Source organism: Salvelinus fontinalis, chromosome 30 (genome assembly GCF_029448725.1).
Source record: "Salvelinus fontinalis isolate EN_2023a chromosome 30, ASM2944872v1, whole genome shotgun sequence".
Taxonomy (NCBI): domain Eukaryota; kingdom Metazoa; phylum Chordata; class Actinopteri; order Salmoniformes; family Salmonidae; genus Salvelinus; species Salvelinus fontinalis.
This window is the reverse complement of record NC_074694.1, coordinates 39,680,410-39,705,046: the sequence shown is the minus strand read 5'-3', so window position 1 is coordinate 39,705,046 and position 24,637 is coordinate 39,680,410. Positions and strand designations below refer to the sequence as shown.

At 43.6% G+C, this 24,637-nt stretch overlaps 1 protein-coding gene across 19 annotated transcripts in view; it reads right to left on the bottom strand.

Annotated features, from left to right (window-relative positions):
• The window catches only part of LOC129829202 (transcription factor 7-like 2), a 98,264-nt gene that overhangs the window by 57,802 nt on the left and 15,825 nt on the right, over nucleotides 1–24,637 (bottom strand). For all 19 annotated transcript variants that reach the window (XM_055890824.1, XM_055890826.1, XM_055890823.1 and 16 more), the window contains exon 4: nucleotides 7,030–7,131. In XM_055890824.1, coding sequence (XP_055746799.1) covers nucleotides 7,030–7,131 — 102 coding nt within the window. The remainder of the gene's footprint in view (nucleotides 1–7,029; nucleotides 7,132–24,637) is intronic.

Sequence of the window (24,637 nt, the reverse complement as noted above, 5' to 3'; positions counted from 1 at the left end):
AAGAAACAGGGAAGGAGATGAAGAGTTCATGTATCATTTTACAAAAAAACTCACACACAATCATTCAGACACAAACACACAGACCCCCAAAAACTACTGAACCACCTAAGTTAGTTATGACAAAGTGTTTTCACCATATACAGTCCTGAAACCTCACACATAACGTTACTGTACTGTACAGGTTAGCCTACTCTGCACAAAAGTCAATAAGTCTTGTGTGCTTGACCCTATGACTGCTTGACCCTGTGGGAGACAGATTTCTCTCAACAGGATTACAGTATATACAGTGGTTAAACAAGCAGATCTAAACACAGTCTAGATCTGCCCATTACCTAGGGTGGCCTAAGTTTACAGGGGTTAGCCTACATAATGGCTAAATACCACCCAGAGGTAAAAAGGACAAATGATCTCTCAACTATTCATGTGCGTATAAAAGCCGCTATTCACATTTCTTCCTGCAATCAGATGACAACTAATGGTGGAGTGCGCTAGGCCTAGAGTGCATTCCTGAGGAAAAAATATCGAACAATAAAGGAAAAGGTATAACAAAATAGGCTACGCACTATTACAGGTCAGAATCTGGATGGAATTTTTCCTCTATAAATCCCTATAAATTCCACTGTTGCTTGCTCAGTCATTCCTTTGTTGGCTGCTCAGCAGACACTGACTGTCAATGGGAAGTCTGTAAACAACTGGACATTCAGTGTTGTAGAGAAACAATGACTTTGTCTAGATTGGGTTTCACTGAGTGAAACAGAAAACCCCTATTACCCACTCTTGTCACAGTTCCCATGATTGACACACGTCTCAGCTAGTCTCACATTTGGCCCCCAAAATGGTCATGATGTCAGCATGACAGTGCAACGTCTGGTTTGAGACAATGGACAGGGCCAAGGCCTGTTGGGTGGCCAGAAGAGGCACAAAGCCCCCTGTCTAAGGGTGAGGCCATGTCTCCTACCAACAGAAGAGCCGAAGGGGCTCTGGTTGAGAGCACTACTGCCATAACAGACAGCATTGCATTCTTCTGTGATAATGCTACCACTGACTTTGCTCAGTCTACCCAAAGCTTGAAGACTGAAGTAAGGATGATTATCTGAGCAAGGTAGAGGAACAGAGCAAGAGAGAAAGAGAGAGAGAGAGAGAGAGAGAGAGAGAGAGAGTGAGAGCGAGAGAGAGAGAGGGGGGGGAGACAGACGGAGAGAGGTCTCCCCTCGTAAACAGTGAGGGCAGTGTGTCTCCAGTCTGTGACCCTGGGGGCACTCATTAACAGTGAGGCCAGGCTCTCCCACCAGGGCTTCCAACCCACAGAGTTATTGTCTGTACAGCCCAGGTGGACTGCAATTCATAGGGAGGAGACTTGTCTTTATTTAACGTTTCTCAACATACAAAGATGGACGTGGAGTAGACAAGAGACCACTGGCCATGTCTTTTCTAAGGATGACCGGCCAAGCTGTTTAGCCACAGTGGGGGACTGAGAAGTCATTGTGGGCATTTCCTGAACAAATCTATTCTTTTTTTTTTTTAAATTGGGAAGGAGACTTAATTTCAAGCCAACTCCCACTCCCATTCTGTAGCTCTTGTTCTAGTGCACTTTTCTATGGAGAGACAAATTGGCCTAAAACGTGAAAGCCAAGTGTTCATTGGTTCAGGTGGGAGGTCTTGCCACACATAGATGTAATGGTCAGATTCCATCACTTACTCAACGCTCATTATCATACACTTGGAGTAGGCACACAACAGGACACTATACTCCCTCAAGTTCCATTCTTCACTGCTCCTGACACACACACACGGGGACACACTACACTGAGGCCTGGTTGGGAAATGGTTAACACTCCAGCAGTCCCCTGCTGCCAGTGAAAGCCCAGAAAACAATGGAGACATTGTCCAGCCTGAACAGACTCTGAGGAAAGGACTAGTGTGGTGTGGAGTGTGTGTGTATGTGTATTTGTGTGTGTTTGTTTGTGTGTGTGTGTATGTGTGCGCACACTCTCTCGCTCTCAAACATATGCATATTTCTGCCCCAGTTCCCAGCATGTCAATTTAAGAAACATTGTCAAAAATGTTTGACTTGCACCACAATAGTAACTCTAAAGTGGCCTCTAATTTAGGTTATTCATCACTTAACCCAGGGGTGGGCAGAAACTATGGCTCGAGGGCCACATTGGGATTTCAAAATTCTGAACTGATTTGTTCATCAAAAGCTATTTGCGGGCCAGAAGAAGGACAGTTATTTGAAAATGTAAAGGTCCATTATAATTTCTACATACTTTCTATCTAGTTTTAGACCTCAAGAGTGGCCTGGAGTGTTTTATTTACACCCCCCCCCCAAAAAACCTGACAGCCTATCATTTACGTTGTCCGATGACTGAGTTAGAAGATATTATTATTTAAAGCCAACAACAAGTGGCGTACCCTTTCTTACATTCCCTTACACAATTCTTGCCTTACAGAGTTGAAATGTAAAGTACTTTTCTCAACTTGAATGTGTAAAAAAATGGCATGACCAGAACACCACCATGTTATGCTACTGGGACACAGCTATGTCCTGCTTGAGTAGCAGCAGTTGCCAGCTGTGATGTGGGGGCACACACACACGAAACAGATCCCGTAACAAATCAAAAATCTGTCACGTGGCTCAAAACAAATCCTATTTCGAGCACCTCTAAGCTACTAGGAAAATGGCATAATACATCAGCCGATGTAGGCCTACTGTATTTGGTGCACCAACAATTTAACAAGAAAGGATAACATTCAGTTTTTTTATAGAAGACTGTGAACTCATTTAGTTTTGAGAATTGACTGTGTTTATTATGTGTGTTATGAAAATGAGTCAAATGAAGATACTGTAGCATACGACTACGAACTGAGGGCTATTCTATACAAAATTCTCTCAGACTGTTGACTATGTGAAGAACAAGACAAAAATGTCTCTCCCTGGGTTTCTTTCTGAAAAAAATACACATCAATAGACATAAATAAATAATCACTTTCAGCCAATGGTCTAAAAGTTCAGCGGCAGCGGTTTGGAGGCTGCCCCGCGGGGCGGTCAGACACATCAAAGGGCCAGGCATGCCCCCTTTGCGGGGATGGAGGAGAGGGGCACGCCCTCGTAACGACAAGCCCCTGTGAGGTCACTTCCTCCTTTCCCTTCATGGCTGACCCTCAAGAGTTCCACCTACTTCTACCCCAGAAACTGACCTATCCATAGAGTCTACACAAGACAGTATGTTTTTGTTTGATTCTATGTGTATCTGCTCATTTGTCTTTTTCCATCTCTTTGTCTATCTGTCCATCAGTCTTTGTCCTTCTCCATCTCTCATTGCTCAATTTAGCATGTGTATGAATGTATGTCTCAAACTTGATATTTTTGTCTTATTTACTATTTCACTCTCTCTGACTTTCTGAAGTTGTTGAAGTCACTTGAACTTCGGATCGCTCTCTCCTTATCGCTGGTGCCTATCGGCTGGTTTTTATCACTACGGTGCAGATGGCACATTTCAAGCCAAAGATCGGTCAAGGTGCCCAGGTGTTTTTCCCATTTGAAAGCAAAAAGAAACGACTGTTTACGGCCACATTTTTTTATAAGGGGATTACGTAAAGCGGGGATCATCGACTAGATTCAGCCACGGGTCGATTTGTAGAATGAAAATTGACCGCAAGAAGCCCAAACAGATATAATATTTGACTAAAACATACTAATTTCAAACCTTGCTTACATTTGTATACGATCACATAATTCAGGTAACTGCCAAAATAATGGAAACCCTTGAGTAAATGAGGGATACAAAGTACTGTATATTGAAAGCAGGTGCTTCCACAGGTGTGGTTCCTGAGTTAATTAAGCAATTAACATCCCATCATGCTTAGGGTCATGTATAAAAATGCTGGGCAGGTTATTATTTTGGCCATTATTTTGGCTACCATGGCTATGCCCCCATAGGATAACAATGCCCCCATCCATAGGGCACGAGTGGTCACTGAATGGTTTGATGAGCATGAGAACGATGTAAACCATATGCCATGGTCGTCTCAGTCAAGAGATCTCAATCTTAACACTTATGGGAGATTCTGGAGCGGCACCTGAAACAGCGTTTTCCACCACTATCAACAAAACACCAAATTATGGAATTTCCAGTGGAAGAATGGAGTCGCATCCCTCCAGTAGAGTTCCAGACACTTGTCGAATCTATGGCAAGGTGCATTGAAGTCGTTCTGGCTCGAGGTGTCCCAATGCCCTATTAAGACACTTTATTTTGGCGTTTCCTTTATTTTGTATTTGGCAGTTACCTGTATCTCTATTATGCTTGGGAATACTTTGGAACAGATTTCCATAATTCAAATCACTTGGAGTTGATTTGCTGGTAGTTTTACAGTATTTTATGTCCAACAATAATAATAATATATATTTTTCTTTACTTGGGAGGGCTTATGTAAAGGAACATATAAACCAGTGGCATTGAAACTTTTACACCTGGGACCCCATTTTTTCACGCAAGAATTTCTGGGGACAATTCTTTTTGCAAGAATTTCTCATGACCCCACCCAAATCTAATGACAACCATAAAATACATTTTTACATCAAGAAATAAACTTAAATTCATTACATTTTCATCTATTATAAAATAAACCATTGAAAACACTTACTCAATAAAGTGTAATTTTTCAAATGTATATTTCTCAAAAAACATTTTTGTATTGTCCCATAAAATAATCTGTATTGTTAATTTTTTGTCCCCCCCAACAAATAAAAATAATAAGTAAACATTTGCTCAATAAAATTGTATTTTCAAAGGTATCTTTCTCAAAAACATTGTATATTGTCCCATAAAATAATCTGTACTCTTAATTTGTTTGGGGGGGGGGGGGGGTCAACACTGCAGTTTCCCTACAACCCCACTAGGAGTTGCGCCCCCCGACTATGAATACCACTGAAAAAGACCATGTTGGTTGGGGGGTGGGGTTTGATTGTGATACGAAGGGCCAAAGTGTTGTTATCTCTGACATTGCCCGAGTCGCCTAAACTGATCTGTCTATCCGTTGTTAACACTGGTACGATGCAAATCAGGGAAACTTCTAATAAAACTCCCCTCAGTTGGAGATAAATGGAGGAGGGCAGGAGGGAGAAGACAATACCAGCTTCATCTCACATTCAATTTGATCACTTACACTAACAGCAAGTGCATTCAGGTGCAGCAACACCACTGATCTTACTAATCAAACAAATAAATAAATAAACAATGAAGATAGACACGTTTGCTGGAGTAACAAGATGCTAATGCATTCTGACTACGAAGCATTTTAACTGTAACCGTGTTTTGGATGTCAAACTCCTCCTAAAGCCCTCGGTACGAAGGAGCAATGGAAGATATGAGGTGATAAGTATTTAAAGCCATATGACTCATGGAGGAATAAAAACTGAAGCATTTACCTGCAGCTTAACTGCCTCCTACCAGCTTCATGATTTCAGAGGAAATGGTGTCTCTTAAAATAACCACGCAAGTTGGGCCTCCTGAACTTTACGGTATAAAAATAACACTGGCGTCGCTCTGAGGATAAGGACGGCCTGTCCTACTGAGTTTGCTTGTTGTGTTCGTTAGAGCACTGTCATCGCCATCTCTTTGTCATAAGCATAACTTTTGACAGGGTTTCTGCTTTAAAAAACAGACTATTTTAAGCTGTACTTAGCGAAAATAGGCAAAAGACCAAGAGGGCTGGCTTTCCAACTTTCTCTTACTGTTGAACTGGAAACTATTGATGATAGTATTTTTTATTGTGGCTCATAAAAACTATCTCTACTTATCAAATACCAACAGTGACTCATGTGGAGACAGTTCCTTAACATCATTTAAGCCTCTAATTATTCACATCCTTGTGTAAAACTCATGACCTAAACAAATGTTGACTACACATATTCGCTCCATGGGTCAACACAGGGTCAGCTATGTGGTTAAGTCTAAATCAATCAGACACTCATATGCACAATGGGTCTATAGTGTAGCCTTAACTAAGTGTATGTCCGCTATTATTGCATGGAGACCATGTATGAACTTTAACATTGGCGTTATCTCAACTATCCTAATTACAACTCTAGAAACAATGCTACCCACCATGCCAATACTGGCTCACTTTTAGTCCTCTTACTAACACCAACTTTTATTCCACACCTTTTTATATTCTTCACTATACCTTTACATTGGCCAAACATGGACAAATCTGTTAATAATAGAGAACTAGCTTTTTAAATATTGACATGGTCCCTATTAGACTATCACTGTCCAGTCACGTAGCCAGCCCGGGCGTAGGGCGGTCATGCTCTTTGGAAAGTGAACAGTGTGGGTTAGTTAACAATGTGGCTATAGCTCCTCCTTCACTGTGCTCATATAGTCAGAAGAGTAAACATTCCTGCTCTGAGGCTGTGGGTCATCTCCATAGGTTTCCTATTAGGTTAAGCTAATTATCCATCTGCAAACTCTACTGTACAGCAAGCACTGGGTTGGGCCTTGTGTCGCCACACACACTGCGTCAGGAGCGGCGTGGCCGTCCAAAGAGCAATGGCCATCTGCCACTTTGGCAACTCCACTACAGCTGCCAGCTTATCCCTTTCACAGAGTGAGCTTTCCCTTACAATTGGCTTTACGCAATCAATACAGTCAATATAATGCTTATAGTAGGGTTGGGCTCAATTCAGGCTCAATAAGGCAGTCAACTCAGGAAGTGATTCGAATTTAACATTCAGAAATGTTTTCAGTTTATTGAAGTCATTGAAAATAAAAAATAATTGTTTTTTCGATTATTGAATTGTAATTTTTGTTTACTTACTGATTTGACTGCCTTCCATTCGAATTGATCCCAACCCTGGTCTCTAGGTATTTCAGTTAGTCACTGACATCCATTCAACAGATTTTGTGTTGGAAAAAGAGGGTATACAGAGGTATACAATACAGGGTACAGGAGAAGGATTGTATTTCTGTTTAAGGGGCAAAAGGAGGTAGAGAAATGTAAAGGAATAAAGAGGGGGTTACTTACAACAATGTGTGCTGGTGACGGGGACCGGGCATCTTTAAGTGCTTGTCTACTTTGAAGACTTCCGTGGTTAACATCTAGCAAGGGCCATTTCATCTGTAGGTACTGTATGGTGAGAAAGAAACAAAATGGACAAAAAAAGAAATACCTGTTACCAATGCAGAATGTTAAATACTAAAACATTAACACAAAGGAATCAACATTCTAAATGTGATCACATAATTTAGAAAGTAAAAACCAACTCAAAAGCAAGCAGATGGCGTTCCCAAAGCGGGTGACACACATGGTGGATTTTACCTCATAACATTATGTTTTCGGTGTCATATTAGTCAGAAAAAACTACTACAGTAGATTGAAACCATTTATTACAGATATGTTACATAAACATTAAAAAAGAGAACTACATGTCCTAGCAGTTTGAACGGGATACAGTAGTTGTGTTGTAGGGCATCCATTCAAGAATTAGAACCGTTCCAAATCTTAGGTAAGCTAAATCACTGCTTCTATGCCTGAGAAGGCTACTGTACGTGCATTATGGGTTTAGAATGATTTGATGCCATAAATGTGACCACTCTGAGATTCCAGGTGACTTAAATGACTTTTATTGGTCAGCCTCATAAAAAACGGTGCACTGTGGATCCACTGGCCGCTATTATGGGTCTGAATCCACCTAGTGACTGTCCTAGTGAATGATTGACTTGGCTTTATTAGGCCTGAGTGACACATACACAGAGAGCGAGAGCGAGAGAGAGAGAGAGAGAGAGAGAGAGAGAGAGAGAGAGAGAGAGAGAGAGAGAGAGAGAGAGAGAGAGAGAGAGAGAGAGAGAGAGAGAGAGGGGTAGGGAGAGAGAGCAAGAGCGGGAGCGAAAGAGAGGGAGCGAGAGAGCAGGAGATGGAGAGAGAAAGAGCGAGAGACTTACACGAGACATAGACCATTTTCTCATAAATTGGATAGAGCCCTTTAAATCAGATGATATGCCAATTGCTTTGGCGACATAGTCTACCATATTTCGTTTCCTGACGAGGAAGGAAGGAGGAGTTGCTCTGAATTATGAGCTAAGCCATCAGGGAGAGCAAAGTCTAAACCACTGTAAGACAAACTTTACAGGGGCAAGACCATCATAAAGAAGAAGCCTAGCATCTTAAGTATTGTGACCAATATCTTCCTTGTCAACAGGTCATATTGACAAAAAGTAAATTCAAAGGATTCAAGGATACTCATATAATGCAATAACATTATAATGCAAAGCATAATTTCCCCCCGCTCATTCCACAACCCACAGCTGAATGCTTTCCCTTCTAGACATCTATTTGCTGTGCCTGCCCTTTGCTATTGCTAAAGCTCCCACTCCATTCTGACCCAGTGATCCTAGGGGATGACCCTGCTATCGGCTGTGACATAGTCTCCCTTACGAATGTCAAGGCCACCTAGTCGGAGGGGGTACAGACTGAGGTCACCTCAGCTGCCTGCGCTCACAGAGGGCCCCCAACATTAGTTAAGTTACTGGGGGGTCAACAGGGTGAAACAGGCACTTATTGTACAGTGTGAAAAATAGAACTACTAAATATCATGGCAGGGCACACTGTGTAAGACCTTTCCATACCGCTTACTGCAAGAGAGTACATTCAAATAGTTAAGCAAACAATATGTCCAACAGTGACAGGAGTTCCCTGAATTTGCAGGTGGGGCTATGCACACACTGATGGGAATGCGGACAGTCCAAATATTGAGGGCAAAATACACTGTCACAAAGAACTATAAAACCCTGTACAGTTGATGTACATGTAACATGAACAACAACTAAATATACACAGGGAGAGCAACAGAAAACGAGAGCAACAAGGTCAGATAGGAAAATAGACTCCAAGCCAATAAGACCACATGAAGAGCGGAAAGAGAAAAAGGAGAGTGAAAGAAATAGGGGGTCATTAGTAGGGCCGGGACGATCATTAGTATCATGGCAAGGAAACAAAACACAAAGCAGATTTAACTTCTTAAGGAAAACAGACCTAATGTTGGAAACAAACATCATTATGTGTCATCCAGAGTTACATTTATTTACTTATTTATAGCACATACATACAACAGGTTTTTAAAGGACTAAAGAGCTTGGTCTGCTTCGTGTTTTCACTTTTGCCATGGAAAAAAATATTACAATACAGTTATTGTCACAGCCCTAGTCATTAGAGTTGGCTAGTAGAAACACAAGAGGGTTACGGACTTGTTTCTTTTTTTTTTTTTTTTCTTGGGGGGGTGGATCAGCTTAATATTGCGGAAAGAATGTTGCTTCCAATGTAATTGTCTGCATCATTTCCAATCCCCCATATTTTTGGGGTAAATATATATATCCATTCACGTATGCATACACGTATGCATACGGACTTGTTTCTTAACCTTGAGACCACAGGCACTGCTCTCTCTATTCAAGGCTGGCGCATCCGTAAAGTATGCCACATCATACCATACTGGGCCCCAAAGGAAGATTCTGACAAGTCAAGTTGGCCTTGTATCTTGGCCTCTGATGCAATCGGAACATCAACCGCTGGGCTAGGATTCTGGCCAAAGAACTCGTTCAGAGCTAGAATTGGAATGTTGTCATTACATCTTTGTCTGTGTTCCTATCCTTATCCTCTAAATAAAACAATCACAATAGCCCTCCTACTGCCCCGCTATCCGATGACGACAACTCCTTTCTTGTAGCCTATTCAACTACATAATCAGAGCAAGTCTCTGTCCTCTAAGTATGGGCCTGTGCTAGAAGAAATCTGTACACTTCTACACTGTGTTGCTGTGTGCATCTGCCTGTCTGTGGTTGTTACTACGTCAGCAAGAGTTTGTGTTTGCGAGCATGTAGCACGTGTGTATTTGTGTGTGTGCTTCTGTGTGTGTCACGACCTTTCCCGAGACCGTGGCTAAATCAGTGGTAATTAGCGGAGAGTTGACCACGGGGTGCATTGCTGTGGCTTGTGCTGGAGGGAGTTATTGACTCCCGTCCTCTGGCTGGCTCCACAACCACTCATTTATGACCCCCACAAGGCTTTTACTGCAACTGTCTTTGTTTGCGTTTGTTTGTGCATCGAAGGGTGGAAAGCACGACTTGTAAAGCTCCAGTGTTGTGGTCTTGTGGTTTTTACAGACCACCCATATTGGGTATTAATTGCCATGAAGGGGGGTGGAGTGTTGAGAGTGATGGTACCACTGTTATCTATGAGGTAACTCAAGACAGCCTATACTGGTGCAAGAAGGGCTGGTGGATGGCAGGTTACGAATTCTGATTCCAGTCATGGGAAGGTCTTATCATAGACTAGACTTGCCAAATGATTGTCCAAGTTGAGCACACAGATGCACACAAATATTCAGACACAACCGCAGGGAGGCCTTCAGTGAGGGGACATCCCTTAAGCCTCTGTCTTGAGGTGGTGGGTGAAAGGTGACACTCCAGAGTGTGGTGCTGGAGCGGAGAGAGGAAGAGTGCACATGCCCTAACAGGCGGCTCCACTTCAGCCTGCTATTGCAAATGTTCTCACACGCTAATCCCTCCTGTAGGTTTTACAAGCATGCCAAGGAGAACGTAGCCCCGGCGAGTGCCAAGCTTTCCAACCCCACCTCCACCTCCTCCCCATTTACCCTCCTCCTTCCCTCCAACGCCTACTGACGGATGCATCGCCTGGGCTTGAGTAGGCCGTGACCCCTGACCCCTCTCTGCCGCCCGGCTCATCCTCCTCCCACCCCAAAAAAAACTCTCCCACTATTAGGGCCCCCTTGGTAACTCAAGAGCCATTCCAATGTGACAAATTGCTCCGGCGTTCCAGGATAACTCTCTCGCCCCCCACCTCTTCTTCCTCCCCTTACCCCCATCCCCGCCATCTCTCGCCCCTAAGAGCCACCCAGAGTACACACTGTGCATCAGGGGCTTCCCCCTCCCCTCCCTCTCGCTCCCCCTCTAACCCTCTGCCCCTCCTCGCCTCGCCGGGCCCCACAATGGGAGCTGAATGACTCAATTGTCTCTGATGAAGTAAAAGACAAGGGAGTCCTCTAAATCCTTACAGAGGGATGAACTCTCCCTCTCTCGCCTGGAGATTTCCCATAGTGACAAGCAAACTGTTAGAAAGAGGGTGAGAGTGAGTGATAGAGGGAAAGAGGGTGGTCTTAAAAAATAGCCCCAAGCCCCCACATTTCACTACCAAGGTCCAACTGCTGGACTGTCTGCTCGCCATATTTGAGTGATTGATGCAAAAGTTCAGCTTGGCATGGTATGAGCTGCTGAATGTGACCCAGACACACTAACTTTCATCACAATGCAAAGAAGCTGAGGCTAACCCAGTGCCATCCGTTATACAGAAGGACACAGCGGGAGACAAGAGTGCATTGTGAGTGCTCACACATCATCCTCACATTTCCACACCATAAGTTGGGTGATAGTACTGAATATTTGATTTGGAATATGAGAGGACTCTTATTTAAAATATATAACAAATAGACTACAAGAACATTTTAACATGAAATAGTTTGATACATATGTCATTAACACTAGTCTAACGCATAATGTTACTAAAGCACTCCCAAAATGTATTTATTGAAAAATAAGCTAAGCAAATCAAATCCATTAAAATATTCTCATGCACTTTTATTAGCTATAAACTATGTATAGTGAGTCAGCTACCCTGAATTCTGGAGGTGGTCAATGCTGTGAAACCTGTTCTTGTTGAAACCCCATCTGACGTGTTTATTACAAGCAACCCGAGCCTCGGCACATACCGGCTTGTTCATATTGTTTTGGATTAACAGCAGAGGCTTTTCCCCAATCAGACAAATAGGGCTCCTAACGTGCCAAAGTGGCTCGGAACCCCGGGAATATTCCCAACAGGCCTGCGAGAGAGGATGAAGTGAATCTCGGTCTCAGGCCGAACGGGATCCAGAGGCATTCCTGCCACGTAAACAATGTTAGGGGGAGATCGACGGAAGAGAGAGAAAGCGGGAAAGAGGGGCGAGCAGCTCGGATTTACAGCCAACATATGTGGCCTGGGTCTTGCTCTGGAGACCTCGACAGATCCCCGGCCCATCTGTGGCCGTGTGGACTGCTGCCTCATAGTGCAGCCATGACACAGCCACCGCCACCCAGACATACAGTAGGAGCAGTGGGCGTGTACCACACACATAAACACACACTTTGACATGTAGGCTACAAGGAGCAACACAAGTGCATTCACACAGTGACACATGCATGTACACATACACACACACAAAAAAAATGGTTCATGCTTTGTAAACAACAGGTTTAGACTAACAGTGAAATGCTTACTTACGGGTTATTTTCCAACAATGCAGAGTTAAAGATAATGATAAAGCTACTTGCATGCACAAAGAGACACGGATGTTCACCACACACACACACACACACACACACACACACACACACACACACACACACACACACACACACACACACACACACACACACACACACACACACACACACACACACACACACACACACACACACACACACACATTACTGAACACATGCTCGCACACAGGAACACACTGTGGCTAACTGTTCATTATGTCCAATGACACCCTGGGGGCAGGGGCCCGGGATCAGAATGACAGCTTGCAGATTACACCAAATCAAACAACAAATTTAAAAGAGCTTTATTTGTGTTTGCTGTGCCCCAAACAAGTGAAAGACCCATTTGAAACAGAGTCAATCCCACTATCCCAGTGCCCCAGTGTCAAGTCCTATTGGGGTTGAGTTAGACTAAAGGTCTGAGAAAGAGTATTGTTTAGTTAACTTCATGTTCTTCTAAGGACAGCTGCTACATTCAAATAATACTTGAAAATTATGGGCGAATGTGTTTCCTTCTTGACATTTGTGGGTTCCTTTGTCTAGGCCACAGGTGCAGGGGTTAAACATACACCCAATTGTTGGGGCGGGAACAGTAATTTTCTGTAATTGGGGGGGATAATGCAATCCAGATCCTTTGAAATCCCCCAGGTCAAAAGAGAGACCTTTTCCCAATCTATAGGATACACCACACATTTGAGAAGGAAGAAGAGCGATATAAGCAGGCAGAAAGTGAGGGGAGTAGAGGGAAGAAAGTCCAACCAAAACTGAGAGAAGGTTAGTCGACGAGAGAGGGCTCTTCATGACTGATTTAGTTCTTCTAATACACATTTTATGAGTAAATAAAAAAAGTCTCACCAGCTCTGATAGCCAGAGGCATTTTGCAAGCAGGAAAATAAAAGTGGAATGTGGGAAGGCCTGGGGTTTGTGTGCCCCGGGGCGGGAAAAGGTGTCCGCTGGGCCTGTATTTACTCCAAAGCCAGAACCGTTAGGGGATTCCACAAGGCCCTGACAGCGCGGGGCCGTCGACCCACTCCAACCCCCCCACCCCCCCTTCTCGCGCAGGATAAACTCAACCTGACACTTTTATATGGACGTTTTTTTTAGGCCCCCGGTCCCGCCTCCTGCATCCTCTAAACATATTCTACAAACTGTCTGAAAACAACGTGGCCAAAGCCAAGCTGGTTTCAAAAGAGTTTGAGACATTGTACTCTTCAAGATTTTTATTATTATTTTGGAATAGATTATTTTCTTTGTTTTCTAAAAATGTGTCCCTGAACCCTTTCCTTATCTGTCCTGTTCTGGACGTTAACTCTGGTCTCAAACACGGGTTCATGAGATATGTGCAGTCTTACTCCTACACTGTTTACTTAACAGGTGTGGACAAAATGTGCTATTCAAACACCAGCTGATTTGCTGGAAAGTTTCTAAAGATTGCGCAACACATATTCAACTAAACTAAGGAATGAACAAAAATCAATAACAGCAGTAAAATGCTCCATTTGAAAGACAAAAAGCATCTGAACCAATGAGAAACAAAACTGATTGGCTGTTGGAGCTGGAGTAATCCAATCCCACTTGGAAGAAGAAAGACCAGTCACAGACATACTGGGGCACTCACATCTTCTCCAAGGATGTGACATCACCCCAGACTCCAAATTCTTGGTGGATTTACAGTATACAGACACAGAAAATAAACAGTGTTGTATTTCTCTGACTCCCCCTGTCTCTGCCTCCATGTCATTAACGGCATCTCTGGGCCTGTCTATAAATACAGCTGGGAGGCTAAGGACTGCAGGGCCTGCTGTTCCTCCGACAGACCCAGGACACTAATGAACAGCACAGGCATCTTTAACATCAGGACTTCCTGGCTGGCTCTGCTCTCAGGTACTGCTTCGATCTCAGCTTCTGTCTCCAGTTCTCTGACTGTTACTTCTCACGTTTCTCCACCGCTCATCTCTCAATGTCAATGTCTATGTCTGGGCCTCTTCCCAGACATATTCCAGCAAATAGTAAATACACATAATTTGTAAACTGTATGTCGCCTTGGATGAAAGTATCTGCTTGATGACTGTACTATTATTGTTGCAACACTAGTCTACAGAAGCCCAGAGCAACATAGTGAGTGTGGGCAGTGAGAAAGTGAGATCAGGGCTGAGATGAGAAGTTCAGGTCAGATCCAAGTCCTGCTGCCCGGTGGATGCTCGTACATACTGACCTACTTAGCGGCTACGTGAGCTCAGCAAGCTAGCACAGCAGGTGTGTCTGAGCCCCTTATGCAAGGAGCTCGCTCTGTGGTAGGAAAGGGTAATAGGTGCACATTGGGTTTGGGTAATAGGTGCACATTGTGTGTACATGCTTGCCTTTGTTTAGGAGAAGTGGCAATATTAAAAGTATAAAATAAGAAGTTGAAGGTTGAGACAGAGCCCTGGAACCTCTACTTGCAGCCACCTTGAGCAGGTTGATGATGATGATGATGATGATGATGATGATGATGATGATGATGATGATGATGATTGGCTTTGTGATGTTGGATGGATATCACCCTGACACAACAAGAAGGTTACCTGTTAATTTAGGTAACTATTTAGGTAACTATATAGTTCCATGGCCGTCGGGTTGGAGAATAATTATATTGAAATATAAAGGGAAGAATGCAGGTTCCTTTAAGAAGCATACTCTCACCTTGTGAAGCAATTACATCCTTCAGATAGAGAACATGCGTACACACTCACACATTAACACTCAACCTTCACATACATACATACAGTAGTCGTGGCCAAAAGTTTTGAGAATGACACAAATATACATTTTCACAAAGTTTGCTGCTTCAATGTCTTTAGATATTTTTGGCAGATGTTACAATGGAATACTGAAGTATAATTACAAGCATTTCATAAGTGTCAAAGGATTTTATTGACAATTACATGAAGTCAATATTTGCAGTGTTGACCCTTCTTTTTCAAGACCTCTGCAATTCTCCCTGGCATGCAGTCAATTAACTTCTTGGCCACATCCTGACTGATGGCAGCCCATTCTTGAATAATCAATGCTTGGAGTTTGTCAGAATTTGTGGGTTTTTGTTTGTCTACCCGCCTCTTGAGGATTGACCACAATTTCTCAATGGGATTAAGGTCTGGGGAGTTTCCTGGCCATGGACCCAAAATATTGATGTTTTGTTCCCTGAGCCACTTAGTTATCACTTTTGCCTTATGGCAAGGTGCTCCATCATACTGGAAAAGGCATTGTTCGTCACCAAACTGTTCCAGGATGGTTGGAAGAAGTTGCTCTCGGAGGATGTGTTGGTACCATTCTTCATTCATGGCTGTGTTCTTAGGCAAAATTGTGAGTGAGCCCACTCCCTTAGCAGAGAATGGTCTCAGGATGCTTTACTGTTGGCATGACACAGGACTGATGGTAGCGCTCACCTTGTCTTCTCCTGGAAAAGCTTTTTTCCGGATGCCCCAAACAATCGGAAAGGGGATTCATCAGAGAAAATTACTTTACCCCAGTCCGCAGCAGTCCAATCCCTGTACCTTTTGCAGAATATCAGTCTGTCCCTGATGTTTTTCCTGGAGAGAAGTGGCTTATTTGCTGCCCTTCTTGACACCAGGCCATCCTCCAAAAGTCTTCGCCTCACTGTGCGTGCAGATGCACTCAAACCTGCCTGCTGCCATTCCTGAGCAAGCTGGTGGTGCCCCGATCCCGCAGCTGAATCAACTTTAGGAGACGGTCCTGGCGCTTGCTGGACTTTCTTGGGCGCCCTGAAGCCTTCTTCACAACAATTGAACCGCTCTCCTTGAAGTTCTTGATGATCCGATAAATGGTTGATTTAGGTGCAATCTTACTGCCAGCAATACCCTTGCCTGTGAAGCCCTTTTTGTACAAAGCAATAATGATGGCACGTGTTTCCTTGCAGGTAACCATGTTTGACAGAGGAAGAACAATGATTCCAAGCACCACCCTCCTTTTGAAGCTTCCAGTCTGTTTTTCAAACTCGATCAGCATGACAGAGTGATCTCCAGCCTTGTCCTCGTCAACACTCACACCTGTGTTAATGAGAGAATCCCTGACATGATGTCAGCTGGTCCTTTTGTGGCAGGGCTGAAATGCAGTGGAAATGTTTTGGGGGGATTCAGTTCATTTGCAAGGCAATGAGGGACTTTTCAATTAATTGCAATTCATCTGATCACTCTTCATAACATTCTGGAGTATATGCAAATTGCCATCATACAAACTGAGGCAGCAGACTTTGTGAAAATTAATATTTGTCATTCTCAAAACTTTTGGCCACGACTGTACACAACCATCACACATCTACACCCTCAACCAACACAAAGGAATCACATACACACACCGTTTCAACACACAACCTACAGAAATGCGTTTTACACATTTGCACACGCACACACACACACACACACACACACACCTTGGAGCAGTTTAGACTCCATATTCATGAGGCCCATTCCCTGTGCAGGCCAGAGACCCATTACCAGGGCTCCAGCTCAAAATTCAGAATGGTTCCAGGACACATGAATGGTTTCAGGACACAGGCATGGAGCCCTACACCTCCAAAACTGTGAAGACAGTTTGCACTACAGCAGCTGCAATACTCTGTACTAATACAGTATCCTACAGAAAACATCCTCATACCGCCATTGACTGAGTCAGATTACGCTTAGTTTAAACACATCAACTAATCTGCTGTTCCTGAGGGCCATATGATCTTACTGACTGTGATACAGGAATAATTATTTTTCATCCATTAAACACACACACACAATATAGCAGTAGGAAACTAGCTCTTCACTGTCGCGGCTTAATAAATAAATAAGTCATAAGGATGTGGTTATTGGAGCTCATTAAAATGGAGGACGCTGCCGTGACAATAGGACCCCGGGAGGGTCAGGGAGGCTGCTACTTGGGCCGGGCTGTGTCTGCGTGGGTGTTTCTCCTTCCCGTCTCCTGTCCCTCGGTACCCCACCCAGGCGCCCCCGCCCCACACCTCCAAATCAACTGCCAATGACTGCCCCCCTTGCACACACACCCCTCTCTGTCTTGTACACACACACACACACACACACACACACACACACACACACACACACACACACACACACACACACACACACACACACACACACACACACACACACACACACACACACACACACACACACACACACACACACACATGACTAATTACAGCCTTGCTTAATCACTGGGTGATCTGTCTGACTCTGAAGACCTTCTCCTTCACCACCGACACACAAACATGGGCACAAAAGCCAATTACTGAGGAATCTTTAATCAGGTATTTTACCAACTCCCCGTTTGGCTTTGCTACAAATGTCACTGTTTGGTTTTCCTAGGGGTTATCTCCCCCAGCCAAGGGAAATGTAGTGGAAAAGGAGAAAGATACAGGGGTAAGTGTGAGAACTGCTGTTTGTGACCTCTGCCCTGTATACTTTAAAATAAATAAATCATCTTAAAAATAAAATATACATTATTTTTGTCACCAATGAGTGGATATACTGTACATCTGAAAACACTTTGTTACTCCCTTACCTCTTCTACGAGCCCCATAAAAACGGACAGAAATCCCACACCATGATAATACGTCGATAACGAGCTGAGGCCATCTATTGATCAGTTTCATTTTGCATCTATTAGCTGGGGAGGTGCGGCTCGGGGCCAAAGCGGGCGTTACACACACTGACAGCCAGGCTGGATGGAGATCCTTACACTGATGTTCACACGCTGTGATTGACATGGAGATAAGGTAGAGCTCAGCACAACCGCCCGCGTTACAGCAGGCGGGCTAATGACACGTGTGAGTGTGTGTGTGCATGTGTGAGAGAGAGGAGAGAGAACAGTCCACAAGTCTTTGCTAATTGGTGCAATGAGACAGAGATTAAAAAAAGAGAGAGGAAAAAATATTTTACCTTAACGCCAGAGTCTCACTTTATTATATCATTTAGCCCCTATATATCCTATATTCTCACTAGTTTTGTGGTATTTCACATGGCCACATCCAGAATGAGATCAATTCTGAAATTGTTTTCTCCCTCGAAGGGATCATTTCTGAGATACTGATGCTGATAATAAGCTAAGCGTTCATCATTAGATCAGTTATGTGTCGTTTACCAGTGAGTGAACACAATAGTGTGCCTCGCACGCCCATGTCAACACGGGACCTGAAAGGCTTGATGTTCTCCTCCCCATAACACATTCTGGCAGTTCTCAGATAATTTTTTTTTTTTTAAACAACAGGCAAATGAAAACATCTGAACATGCGTGTAGCAAACAATATGGAGTATTATCCTCTATTCAGAACACATCCGCCAACGAGGCCCAGCATTGACGCAACCCACTGCAATATTGGGAGCTGCATGTCATCCACGCATTAAGAAGAAAATGCTTGGTCCTGGCATCGGCAATCATTTACACTGCACACCTTAATAGAGGGGTTATGAATAAACCTATATATAAACCTATAGAGATGTAGATACAGATTCATGAGGTGCTTTTTGGTTCTTGTTGTGTTCCAGATAGGTTCCATAAAGGTTAACATGGACTCGAAAAAACCTTGACTACAAACTGTGTGTTTTTGTCAGCTGAGAGAAGCAGTGCAGCGGCGGGAGGAGGAGAAAAAAAGCCCTCAGCCAAGCCATCAAGTTGAACATTGAACTTCACAGTAGTAGCTGCCTTTCTATGCCTCTCCTTTTGATGTTACCTCCAAAGCAAAGGATCAAAGGCTTGGAGTGTGGCGTGGGGAAGTCCCAGGCTCTTAGTCTGCCAGTCTGTGATATATGCAAAAGTCTACGCCAAAAAAAGAGAGGGCAAGCTAGGCAGAGACAGGGGAGAGAGAGTGCGAGAGAGAGAGAGAGTGCGAGAGAGAGAGAGAGAGAGAGAGAGAGAGAGAGAGAGAGAGAGAGAGAGAAAGAGAGAGAGAGAAAGAGAGAGGGAGACGGACAGAGAAAGGGGGAGAGGGAGAGACAAAGAGTGGTGTGAGTGAGAGAGCAAGAGAGAGCAAGCTTGCAAGGAATGTGGCTAAATAGTATTTTTCGCTTTTAATGAACGGCGGGAGATGATGCAATCGGCTGCTTTCTCTTATGTTGTTTTAGCTACAATGAGAGGTGAAAATAATGTGTGTATGAATCAGAGAATAGGCATTTGTTTGATACTGGGGGGGGGGTACTGGCAGTGTTTGTTACCCTGCCCCCAATCCCCCAACCAGCCGTGCAGTACCTACCCCCAACCCCCATCGCCTTTCGAACATCAAGGGGGTGAGGCTGTGTCGTCTCTACATAAATATACAGTGTGCTGTTAAATAGAGGACTACAGCAAACACAGTGGAGATGAAATGCACAGACACACACAATACGGGACATGGACAAACACACACACAAAATGTGGGCTCAGCTGGGCCAAATACTGTAGCAGGTGTGCTGAAATTGTCAAACCTTTACTAGACACATACACACACCCTTTCCCCAAGGCTATAGGATTAAGAGGTCCAGCTGGCTGACAGCAAACCCTTCGTTCCCACGTATCCCGTCGATCTCCCCCCACAGCCCCTCCACCCCTGGTCTGCCAGCTAGCCAAGTCTGCGAGGAGGACACACCTGAACTTGACATCGATCGGCCCCAAGCTTTTGCTGCACACAGACACACACACTTGCGTGCACAGACACACACACACACACACACACACACACACACACACACACACACACACACACACACACACACACACAAAATCTAACCAAAGAAAAAGAGTGGCGAAAGGCAGAGGACACCTCAGGGAGGTGTATGGTTGAGGATGGATGAAAAGCAGGGCTGGGAATCGCCAGGGACATCATGATACAATATCATTATCATCATTATCATGATACTTTGGTGCCGATATGATATGTATTGCAATACCCACGATTCTCACAATTCTATATGTATTACGATTCGATACTCAATTTTTGTTGCGATTCGATGCTGGAAACATCTTGCTCACCATATGTCTTCCGCAGAGGGACAAGAGAGAGCCATGAGAAAACTCGTTTTGATCAGTCATGGAAATAAAAGTGCTGAAAACAAATTGTCTACCTATTTAAAAATACGTTTTTGTGCAGGTACCAACTAACGCAAAAATGATATTGCGATATTGCCAAAATGATATGATACGATATATCTTCCAACATAATATCCTGATCCTTTAGTAAATATTTTCTTAACTCTATTTCTTGAACTGCACTGTTGGTTAAGGGCTTGTAAGTAAGCATTTCACGGTAAGGTTGTATTTGGCACGTGACGAATAAAATGTGATTTGATCTGATTTGATATGTAACTGTATCAATTTTTTCGCCCCTTGATTGGGAGAACTCTGAGAACTTACTATCCCTGCCATCCATGAACCAACTAGAACACTGCATAGCATACAAACAAACACACAAGCAGTCTTACGCCCAACACACACATATAAATGCCCAGCCAATATCAATGTCAGTTGTGTTTGTCCATCTACCCTTGGGTCACCGCCACAGCCCTATTCTTCAAGTTACAGATTCCTTAAGAGTCATGGCCTTGAGAGAGGGAGTGGGGAAAAAAGACTGGAGGTACAACATAATGAGCCTGTTGTTGGAGGAATAGGAGAACGTGAGACTGGAAAGAAAGTGAGAGAGAGAGAGAGAGAGAGAGAGAGAGAGAGAGAGAGAGAGAGAGAGAGAGAGAGAGAGAGAGAGAGAGAGAGAAGGGGAGAGGGAGGAATATATAACATGGCTGGATCTTGTTTCGCAACAGCTGCCAGGTCAATCTGGACTTTTTGCATTTCCATGTCTTTGTGTGTGTCTGAGTACGAGTAGGCCTAGGCAATGTGAGTGGCTGAATGTATAGGTTATGATAGAACTACAAATTATTCCCTCACATCAAGTGCTAAGGTATTGTATGTAAACACAAAACAGATGGGGCACTTCCCATTGAAAATGAGTAGTTGAAGGATAAGGCCTTTGTTGCTATTCATTCACATGCAGAACCATTACGTCCAATCTACAGTATAAGACATTCAGGCTTTCATTGACCTTTAAAAAAAAGTCTTACGTTACGTCATTGAATTAGTGCATACAGCAAGAGAGAAATTAAGCACACAAAAGTTAGTGCTCAGGCTCTGTAGCCATACTAGAGCATATCTGAGTGATGGCTGAACTGTGGAGAAAATACATAAATGGGTGGATGCACTAAAATAAAAAAAATAAGGTGACACGTTTGGAGTGTGATCAGGGCTTGTGTTGCTAAAGCTCGGCTTCAGTCTACCTCGCCGTGATGGATAGCTAATGAGCGAGAGAAAAATCCATCCGGTGATACAACAGAATACCATCGACAGGGCAGATCGCTAGCTCCCTCCTTATCAACGACGGGTTAGGGGGAAGAATAGACAGGAGGATAGACGAGGACAGAGGGGGGAGGGAGAGAATAAGAAAGAGAGAGTGTGAGAGAAAAAAAATCCCAATGATGACATTAAGGATTTACTTTCAAAAGGACTCCCATTGATTTTTTTTGATAGACCTGCAATAAATCAAACCAGATTGACTCACATGAGGACGAAGCCTAATCCTTTAGTCAGATCCAGAAGAACTCAAACCAAACCAGCTGTTAATTTAGGCTTTACAAGATAAAGCAGGAGAAATCCAACCTGATGTACCCTAGGGCATGGGCTTACATCATCTCTGTAAAGCAATCAACTTATTGCCAGTTTCGAGAGGTAATCAGAGCACATACTGTGTGAGATAGGAGGGGGAGAGGGAGGAGAGAGGATGAGGGAGAGAGTGAGGTAGATAGAAAGAGAGAGCAGAGAGAAAGAGAAACAGATAGCCTGAGAGGCTAGAATAAATAAGCACAGAGTACAACAAAACACTGAAATGAGAAAAAAAAAAAAAAAAAAACGATGACCTCAAATCGAGAAACATAGCCCAAATATTGCTACACTAGAAAGTATGCAGGGTTTTTTCCACATTGTGAATGTCTAGGCCTACCGCTACACAGGTCTATTGACTGAAACGCTGACTACGTGAAACAAAGTAACTTTGAAAAGATACCTTGAAGGAAGACGCTGTGTATGTGGGAGTACCTTTCTCCAATTATCTCTGGAGCAGCAATATGAAACAGTGAGTGGAAAGTGGTAGGAGATGGCAACAGTAGCACTTCGGGATGATAGCTGAAGTGGAGCAGGCAGACTGCTGAAGGGGTAGCAGGCAGTGGAGGCCGCCGGCTCTATTTCTTGCCCTGAGCACCCTGTAATTTCCCTGGAGCCTCGCCCAGTCTCGGTCATGGACCCCTATGGCTGGTGCCACCTCACCCGGGCCTTGCCAGCCACACTGTGGCTGCGCCATAGCAATTAAAACAGTTATTTTTGTTTGGGCCTTATTTTTCTCTCTCCCCCCTGACCGCTCCCAGCGGAAGTATTGCAAGACGCCATCCAGCCCACACTGGTAACATCGTCTAATGTCTTTTTCAGCCATGCATCCTGTGTTTGTACATGAATGTGTGTGTATGTGTAATCATGATATAGTTGTTAAGTTCCTTTTCTGATCTAGGCGTGTTACCACAATGGGGATGCAAAGAATATGCATACCATACACACACACACGCAGAGTTCACCCCTTGTCTCCTTGTCCTGTTTACTACATGCAACAAGATAAAATCTCAAATCCAATTCCGGGCCTTACAGGACCCTTCACTCAGGGATTTCAGAGGAGGGGTGAAAAAAAGCAGGCTCTGTAGTCTCTGGACACTGTCCAAGGGAAACTGATCCTCAGGAGTCAAAACAAAACCAGACGTGAAATCAGAGTTAAAACAGCTCCACCCTTGGCCCACCTCAGCCCCCCTCAAATCCCTTATCTCTCCGCCCTCTCGTGGTTACACTGGATGCACACAGGGATCACCATGACTTTGTGGGGCTCCTCTCGCCCCTCCAAATTGAAGGAGGTTTTGTGGCTTTGACACGGACCAGTACTTGTGTGTATTAGTGGTGCGCGGGTCAGCTGTTCGTTCACCCGCACCCGCCCGCAATTGCTAATAACCCATCCGCAACCAACTGACTATATGTGATAAATTGAAAATCTGAGGCCCGCACCCGACCCTAACCCGCAAATATAGACAATGCGCTGTAGGCTCAAGTCAGAGACGGCAGAATGTCATTTTGACAGGAGGTGCAGGATTTTTTATATATTTTTCTGCTTACAATTTCAGACATTTTGGAAGGCTATTTGTTAGTCAACTTGTCTATAATTATATACATGCAGCTTCTTTTATGTCATTATATGTTGCCCTAGAAGACTAAATAAACCCTTGTTCACCAGAATAATATCATATCGATAGAATGAACGCGTCTGTCTAGTTGACAACAGTAAAGTTCTCTGTGATCTCTGCTACTTTCGTGGAGCAAAGAAATTTAGGGACCAGAGAGAAAATGCAACAACCAAAAAAATATATATATATATTTTTTTTTTTAAATCTTAGAAAAGCTGAAATAGAAAGCTGAGAAACCGACCAAACATGTTTCTGGTAAGATTTTAGTTTGGCTTGGATACATATTTTTGTGGACTAAATACTATCAGCTGATAAAGACAGCACCTCTACAGACGGTATCTAACTGCGCATTCGCATAAGATGCTGAAATAAATAAATCATATTTCTCCACTCCTGATCACGAGTCAAAATTTTGCCTAAATTTGGTGTATTATTTTACTGGAAGAAATGCTTAATTCTGCATGAGTTAATATTAAGGCTAGGTGAGAGGTTATAGACCTACAGCCAGTGTCCAGATTTCAGCCTCCATTTAACTTTACATTTTAAATTGTTCCATCTGAACAGCAGGCTACAGTTCCCATGACGTGCCATAGGCCTATTTGAAGACCCCGTCTTGTGACTGTATGTAGTGGCTCAAAATCATCACACATAACATAGCCTGCACTGCTATCATCCTCTTTTATCATTTCACCAAATTTTTCCCCAAAATTACTTCTCTGGCCCTTGTCTTTATTTTCATCTCTCCATGTCACAGTTTTTCTCTTATTGAATTAAACTCTGACATTGGCCTTTTTGCCTCGGTGGATCGACATTAACTTTTTCTGCCCATTCGCAAAAGCATTTGGCGATTGGCGTGTAGGCCATTTGGCGCTCGTACAGTTGGGCCCTAAAGCTTAGGCTTATGCACTAATGCCGGATTGCCTAAAATAATTAAAGAAAACCCTCAGAATTATACATGTATGG